This window comes from Manis javanica, chromosome 3, assembly GCF_040802235.1.
Source record: "Manis javanica isolate MJ-LG chromosome 3, MJ_LKY, whole genome shotgun sequence".
Lineage (NCBI taxonomy): Eukaryota > Metazoa > Chordata > Mammalia > Pholidota > Manidae > Manis > Manis javanica.
In genome coordinates, this window is record NC_133158.1 from 51008025 (window position 1) to 51015861 (window position 7837).

The following is a 7837-nucleotide window of genomic DNA, read 5'->3' on the forward strand; positions in this document are numbered from 1 at the left end:
AGGGGTGGCTTAGTCTCAGAGCTGACAGCTGTTCATCAGAGTTATGGTGGGGCGGGGGGGGCGCGGTGAGAATGTAAAACACAAAGGGCAGCTTTTGACGCTCTCACAGTCCCTAGAACCATGGAGTCCACAGTCACGAGTGAATTCAAGTCACTTATATGGGGTGCTGCGGTGTCCAGTTTTATTTTTATCTCCACTGGTGGTGAGTTCAGTCCTGACCATGCCTGTCTGTGATAAAGCAAAGGCTGTAAAGATCTGGGGCTGCAGAGGAGCAAGACTAACACTGCCAGAAGCAAGCAAATGAAATAAGATGATAACAGAATACGCCCTCTGACTGGTAAGCGAGGTAGAGCAAACGTTGTCAAAACAGCTTTGTAAGTTTTCTTTAGTGATTTTTCATCTGCTCAACTCTGGTTTTCAAGATTTGAGTTGGAAGACCCCTGACGATCACTACCTTAGGAGCTTTTTACTGTTTTGGTTTTTGGTTTTTGCCTGAGCACTAGCAGGGATGGCAGGACCAGGAATACATAATATCTTGAAGCTTGCAGGCTGCGCAAGTCCCCTTCTGCTGCAGCTGTAATCGCTAATATCTCACCACCTTCCTGCTGTTTATCAGCCGATGCCTGGTCTGAAAACGTTGGAACTAATTGTGTGCTGGGACATGCAGATACCTCAGTACCCCAGTGATGAGACATATTAGTGGTAGTGGCCACACTGGGCTAGGACCTGAGGAAGAGGGGGCAGGTGTGAGTGCTACCCTGGGGCTGCTGAGGAGGAAGGGGGAGTTTAGGGACACCACCCCCAGGTGCTCTCCCAACCCCAGACAAAACCTCATTTCTTTCAGTGTCCAGCTTCTACAAGTTACTTTGACCAGCCTCAGTTTCCTTAGTCTCTACCTCTTTGTGCTTCTATTTCCTCAGCTGTAAAATGGGGTAATAATACCAACAAAAGCAAGCTGCATGTGTAAAATGCCTTGAACACTTCTGGCACCCAAGAAACACCACGTTAGCTCTTGTCAACACCATTATCATTTTTATTCCTGCTAGAGCTACTCCACCTTCTGCGCACGCCCTCCCAAATTCCCGCCTACCTGCCCCCAAGTGAAGCTGGCTCTTCTCTCTCTCACACACACACACAGTCTCTTTTCTTCTGCACAGATGTGTTTTCTCATCTGATGGCATTATTTTAAAGTCTCCTGGTTGTACGACTTTGACGTTCTCTAAGGAGTGACCCATATTACTTGGAAGCTTCTGGGACACAATAGCCCTTCTTGGCCCAGTTCTGGGGCCTACAGTGGGGATCTTCCCAGGCCCCATTGCCTACCTTGGGCTGGCACTCCACTTGCAGGGCCCACTGTCAGGGGTGCTTGTCCTCTATCCTGGGGTTTGATGGCAGCTGGCACCTATTGCTGCTGTACAGCCTCTTGGAGAATCACTCACATCCATGGAAACCACTCAGCAAAAAGATGCCCAGGGTCTACCGGCATCAGAACATTGAACACTGACAACACTGGAAACCCTGAAAGGCAGCTGCCACAAAGAAAGCTCCTGCAAAGCGGCTTTGCCTCTGCCCTGCTGTCTTGTCTGTCAGCCATCTACTCCCTCGCCTGCTGAAACCCTAAGGACATACATGGAACTATCAGAGGATCTCTCGAAGGGTTTGCTTTGCTTCTGCCACTCCCTGTCACCAATCTGGGCCTCCCTTGGGGACAGGGAGTGAGGCTGCGGGAGAAAGTTCAGGCGACTGACTGTAGCCAGGTCACCTGGTATCTGCCTCTTCTGGATACTGCTGGCAGGGGCACACAGGGACTGAGCAGAGAGGCTGGAAAAAGGCACAGGCTGGAGATTTTCCAGGGAGAAGGAAGAATGTGCTCACCTCCTGTCAGGATTCTTGCTTCCAGGAGATTCCAGTCCCACCAGAACAAACCAAGGGAACAGCCCTTGCCTCCCTGAAGCAGGGACTGGTTCCTGGCACTGCAGCCTCCAACTATCTGTGTGGCTTTGGGCTTGTCTCCTGACCCTCCCAGGCTTCAGGAGTCTTATTCAGCAGGGAGGAGGGTGGACAGATAATTCTACAGTGCCTTGACCCACTGGCATTCTGTGGGACTCAGGGATAGGATCTGGCCCCTGTGGCCTTTGTCCTGGGCTCTGGCCCACCTGTGTGCTCTGCCCTCTGTGGTCACTGAGGAAGGCTGAACATGAAGGGGAAATGTATTCCCTTTGCTTCCAATCCAGGCACCTCCCCACCCCACCCCACTCCCCTCAGCCCCAACCCCAGCATCAAGCAGCCTGTCATGTTTACAAAATTGGTCTATCAACCTACTTGTCCTGAGCTCAGAGACTGAGCTCCAGCCTGTCAACATCAGCCAGAGGCAAAGGGGAAAGTTTTCTGATGGAGTGGCTAATCCCAAATAAACAGAATGTATTTGGCTTAATTTCCCATCAGGCATCCAGCTTTCATGCTGGGCTTCGTTTTAAAGGACAGAATGGGAACTTCTAAAAGTAGTCATCTGCAGTGGCCCCATAAGTAACGAGGCTAGTTTGTGTGTAGGTTGAGGAATATCTCTGTTTTCACATCTGCTATTTGGGAGGATAACCTAGACCTTGCTTGAAAACAGTATTTCCCGACAACTAAAATCTGCTTAATGCAAGTGCATTTGTGTATTAGAAAAACATGACATTTTTCAATCTTTTGCTTCATAAGCCTACTTCAGCAGAGCTATAATCTTCTTCTTGACTATTTATTGAGTGTGCAGAAGAGACACAGTATAGTGAATAAGCAAGACAGTGCCTTCTGGAGGAAATGCACTTTCTCAGTAGATGTGCTGAATGCTATGGTGAGAGAAAGCTTTGATTTCTTGGTTATTCCTAAACATCACCTTGTTCATGCAAGTTCATGAAGTATCCTTGTACAGCAGGAAAAGCCCTTCTTGTGGCTGACTTCCTTTATAGCCTGCCATCCTCGGGCTCTAGGAGGTCTAGCTAGCAGGCTGAGGCCAACTTGGACTCAGCCTCACCTGCATGCCTGAGAAGTCAGCAAAGACCAAATGGGAGACCCAGAACTAGATGGCAACATGGAAGCCCTGCTGTTAAGAATCTGACTTTTGGTAAATTGAAACACTCTCCAAGTTTGGAGGAGACACTTACCTTCTAATTTATGTGTTTCACAAGATTACATTTTCATGCCTGGTGTAATCAGTTTCCCTTAGAGGAGAACACCTGTAAATAGACCATCACTATGGGTTAGGGAAGTCCCATAGTGCATTTAATCTGCTCTCTGTTTACTGATTGCTCACCTGGCCTCCCACACATATAACAACATAATTTCTCAGGGCCTTGTGTATTTTTCCCCTTAGGTTCTGTTCACTCTAATCGCTCGGATCTCACGTTTGTGGCTGGCTCAGTGTAAGGAGCTTTTTTTTGGCAGTGAGCCATGGGTTCCTTCTCATTTTGCTTCTGAAACCTGATGTACCTTTCTCAAGGTACATCTGCCTTCCCTACCTTACACTCTCTCTGCCTTCCCAATCCTTTCAAGGACCAGCTTAAACGTGTTCCTTTTGTGGAAAGCCCACTCTAGCTAAAATCAAATGAGGTGGGCAGTTCAGCTAGCTCCTTCGCACATGTGACATAGCACTGCAGATTTCAAAGAACAACTCTTGTTTCCTACAACATACATGTCTAGGTTTAAACATTGTGCCAGCAGAATAGACTGCCTTCCTATAGACATAACTTGAGAGGTCTAATTTTGCGTTAACATGATATATAACTATCTTTTTTCTGTTTCATTCTAGGACTCCTATATGCCAATTGATGCTGTTTTTCAGGATGTAAATTCCTTATAAGGAGCGTTTCTACTAATCCTTTCTGGCACAATAGTCAATAGAATAGTACTTGCAGGCAGATCATTTAAATACTTTGATGGCACTTAAAATAGTCCTGCAAAACCTTTTAAAATTCATTTATAATCTCTAGCAGTTCTGGAAAGCATGATAAGATGTGATTTCTTGGTAAATTAAAAAAATCACATATATTGTTACCTTTCTTATAAAGTATGGGTACTTGCTCCAATTTGTAACTAGGGACAGGGGAGACACCATCCACCCCTCTTCTGCCCTTTTTGCTCCTTTTAGAGGTGGTTTTTGGAATGATGGTGGCATCTAGGTGATGGACTACTGGAGTTGGGACTACTGGAGGAATTGTTTATTTAGAATCTCCTAGAAATATTTTTTTTTAGGGATGACCTAATCTGGTTTTGATTTAGTTGTTGATTTTCACTTTTCTTTCTGTCTCTTCTCAAGACGCAAGGCAAGCAATGATGGGGATCGAATAAAGAGAAGACCACAATTCAAATTTACTTACAATCAAAGCCTGGGATTTTTCTGGTGGTCTAGTTTAGGTACAATGAGAAATTCTTCCCTGAAATGGAATGGACTGGTGTGTGGAGCTTCTCCCTTTCATTCTTCTCTTGCCCCACCCCCCTGCCTTAAGGAAATAGACACTTAGCCAGGGTGGTCAAGCAATCCCAACTTTGCAGCATTCTGCACATCCCACCCCATGTACTCAAAATGAATGCTCATTTTCCCTAAATGTGTACATGCCTCAGAACTAACCTGGATAAAATTAAGTCAGTCACCTCACAATGGGTTTTCTTTAATTTTTTGGTTTAAAGGGGACACTCCTTTAAACACTGGTAGGATTTCTTCAATAACTACAAAATGATTACATTGCATGTTAGCAAGTCAGCATTCCAATCAGACACAAGAACCTTCTTCACCTCTTAGAATAAATGATGTCCAAGGTGGTAATTTCCTAGGAGACAACTCCAACCGTATTTAAACAATGAGAGAAAGCACATAGCTGTGTGATAAGGTTTAAGCTTTCTGGTCACTAAGACAGGAGGATTTCTGAGAAAGAGGTTGAAATGCAATTTTATGATAAATGTATCTTTGAGCTCATTTAGAAGAATTCTAAGTTGAAAAAACCCACCCCCAAGCTTGCCTAAGAACTGGAACTGCCACCAGCCCTTACATTTCCCCTTAATGCCTGAACTTGACCTACATTTGTTTGTTCCTTTGATTACTTTATGAATCAGGAAGTCAGGTTTTAAAAGTTTTGAGCCCCTCATATTTAACTGCTAACCTTCACCCTCAGATTCTGAATTATCATGGCACTAGGACATTTTTATTAGCAGAGAAATAAAACGAAAAAGTAAGGTCTTTAAATGTTTTATTTTGTTCATTCTTCACAGCGCAAGGAAACAAAAAAAAGTTAGAGATAAAATAAAATGCCAGGTAAATTCGGCTACTACCAATTTTAAAAAACCTTAAATACAAAATTCAAAGCAAGCTGTTGAAAGGTCATAAAATAGCCTTGGGTGAAGTAATTTGTAACAAATCAAGACCGGTCACCTATGTCGTTCTTCAATTGCAAAGCTTGGAGAAGACCTGCGGGCGCGCTGGTCGAACACCCCGCGCGGGAAAGGGACAGTGAGAAAGCGCTACCCCGTCGTCCCCACAGTAGTGGGGGTGGCCAAGCCAAGGGCAGCTTGGAGCTCGGTTCTCCTCTGCGTCTTAATGAGAAAGGTAGTTAGCGATCGTGCTTTCTGACAAGACGGCCACTGTGAAATGTCTTGTTACCTATTTTAGTAAATCCGGAACGCCGTCTGCGTGAAAGGTGGTTGGTTTTTGTTTTTAAGCAAGCTCAAAGTTGGTTATGTTACCTCTGGGTAAGAGGGAACAAAATGAATCTAGAGTTTTAAACTGTTTCGTTGTTGTTTTACGAAAGAATATACCAGGATTTAGGAGAGAATAATCCCCGCCACAAAACACCTGCTTGTGCGATTCTCAAAAAACTGCACCTGAACAGCCGCAGAACAGAGCGGACCAACTTCCTAGCCCAACGCACGAAACCACCCTGGGGTCGTCACCTCCACTTTCCGCCGCCCCGCCGTGCCAACTATCCGGCCGCGGAGGATCCGTCAGCCGGCTACGCTCGGGGCCGTCTGCACCGACTACTGGTCGTTCTCGGCTTCCTGAGGCGGGGCAGCCTCCGTTGACAGCGCTTGGCTAGTGGGAACAAGTGTGCCTGTGACCTCTGGCCGGGGAGAAGGAAAAGAATCCTTCTTTCGCCCTTGGCGAGCAGTCCCTCGGCCCCTGGCTTGGTAGGTGCCGCCTCTGTGAGCGGTGGCACTTGGGGCTGGCCTCCCGCCGCACCCGGAGCAAGCCGAACCCAGCGCGCGGCGCCCTAAAACCCCCGCCACTCCCGCGAAGCCCACAACTCCAGGGGCTGCAGAGGCTGCGCTGGGTGAGAATGGGGTGAGAGCGTGCACTTGGTGCCCAGAGTAGTTGGAATCTCCCCGGAACCCCAGGCAGCCCAGTCGCAAGGTCGAACATCCGCTCCGGTCACTTTAATTTCCCCTGGGTGGGGGCATGGAAGGGGGCGCCCACCAATTCCCCTCCTCTGGACCAGAATGCCCTCCTTGACCAGCCGGGCTCTCCGCGCACAGGGCACGGTTTCGCGGAGAGGCTGGGCGGCCGGGCTGGGCTCACTTGGAGAACTGCGCCTGCACCGCGGCCAGGCCCAGGCCGGCCGGGAGCAGGTGCGGGAACTTGCAGACCGCGCAAGTGCAGAGGCCGGGGCCACCGACGCCGCAGCCCGCGCCGCCGGCGGGGAGTGCAAACTGGCCGTACGGCGGCTCATCGAGCGCCAGAGACAGGTACTTGGCTGGACGCAGCGCGTCGGGGGGCCCCATGGCGCCAGGCGCCAGCAGCAGGGAGCCAGGCGCCGCCGCCAGCAGCGGCAGGCCGGCCAGCAGCAGGCGCGGCGCAGCGGGCCCGGCGCCTTCGCCCAGCGCGCGCCGCAGCTCCTGCAGCGAGCTGCCCAGCAGCAGGATATAGTTGCGGGCAAGCAGTAGGGTGGCGATCTTGGAGAGCTTGCGGCCGGGCGCGCCCTGGCAGTGCGCCGCCGAGTAGGGCAGGATGACCTCGCGCAGCGCGTCCATGGCCAGGTTCAGGTCCTGCATGCGCTTCCGCTCGCGGCTGTTGATCTTGCGCCGCAGCTGCTGTTGCTGTTCCTCTTTGGCGTCCGCCCGGGAGCCGCCTCCCGCGTGCGTCCCAGGCCCGAGCCCGGGTCCGGGGCCTGGCGGCTCTGCTGGCGCCTCGGGCTTCTCTCGCGCCGCCTTGGGGAGGAGGGGCACCGTCGTGGAGGAGGAGGAAGAGGAGGTGGAGGAGGGAGGCTGCCGGTAGCCCACCAGCTCGTACAAGGAGGCCCCGAGCTGCACGTCTCCGGGCCGCTGTGGCCTCAGCATGGTCGCAGGGGCCGCGTTCATGCGCGCCTGGGACACCGCATAGTACATCTGGTGGGCGGTGGGGGCGCCCTTCAGGAACGCCCCGGGGTGGGCCCTTCGGCAAGCCGCCCCTCCCCGCAGACCGGCGCGCGGGTAGCCGATGGCAGGGAGGCAGCCGGCTTCCGACAGCTTTAAACCCGGCTTGGGAACCTGAGGGGCCGCGGGCCGCTGGGCTCAACCAATGGGGACGCGAGGCCGGGAGCAGGCATGCGCTCATTGGCCACCCGCCTCGGGCTGGCTCGCCGGAGCGCTGGCACTGCTCAAGGAGGTTATTGTGAGCGCCGGTGCTAGAGCCACAGGACAGCTCCCGCAGAGGGAGGGGAGGCATGGCTCCCTTTCCGGTGAGGCGCGGTTTTTCATGGAGGACTTGTTGCATTGGTGAGGCCAATACCATGTTTCAACCTCCTTCTTCCCTCAGCCTCTACTCTATTGTATATATATATATATATATATATATATATATATATATATATATATATATATGCATATTTGA

At 50.6% G+C, this 7837-nt stretch overlaps 1 protein-coding gene across 1 annotated transcript; it reads right to left on the minus strand.

Moving 5' to 3' along the window:
• Positions 1 to 5208: 5208 nt before the first annotated feature.
• Positions 5209 to 7462, minus strand: OLIG1 (oligodendrocyte transcription factor 1). Its single transcript, XM_017643507.3, has one exon. The coding sequence runs from the start codon at positions 7351 to 7353 to the stop codon at positions 6544 to 6546; it is 810 nt and encodes a 269-aa protein (XP_017498996.3). The 5' UTR covers positions 7354 to 7462; the 3' UTR covers positions 5209 to 6543.
• Between the last annotated feature and the right edge of the window lie 375 nt (positions 7463 to 7837).

Bases quoted from the DNA above. Each gene is read 5' to 3' on its own strand.
- OLIG1 (XM_017643507.3), bottom strand. From the start codon at position 7,353: ATGTACTATGCGGTGTCCCAGGCGCGCATGAACGCGGCCCCTGCGACC.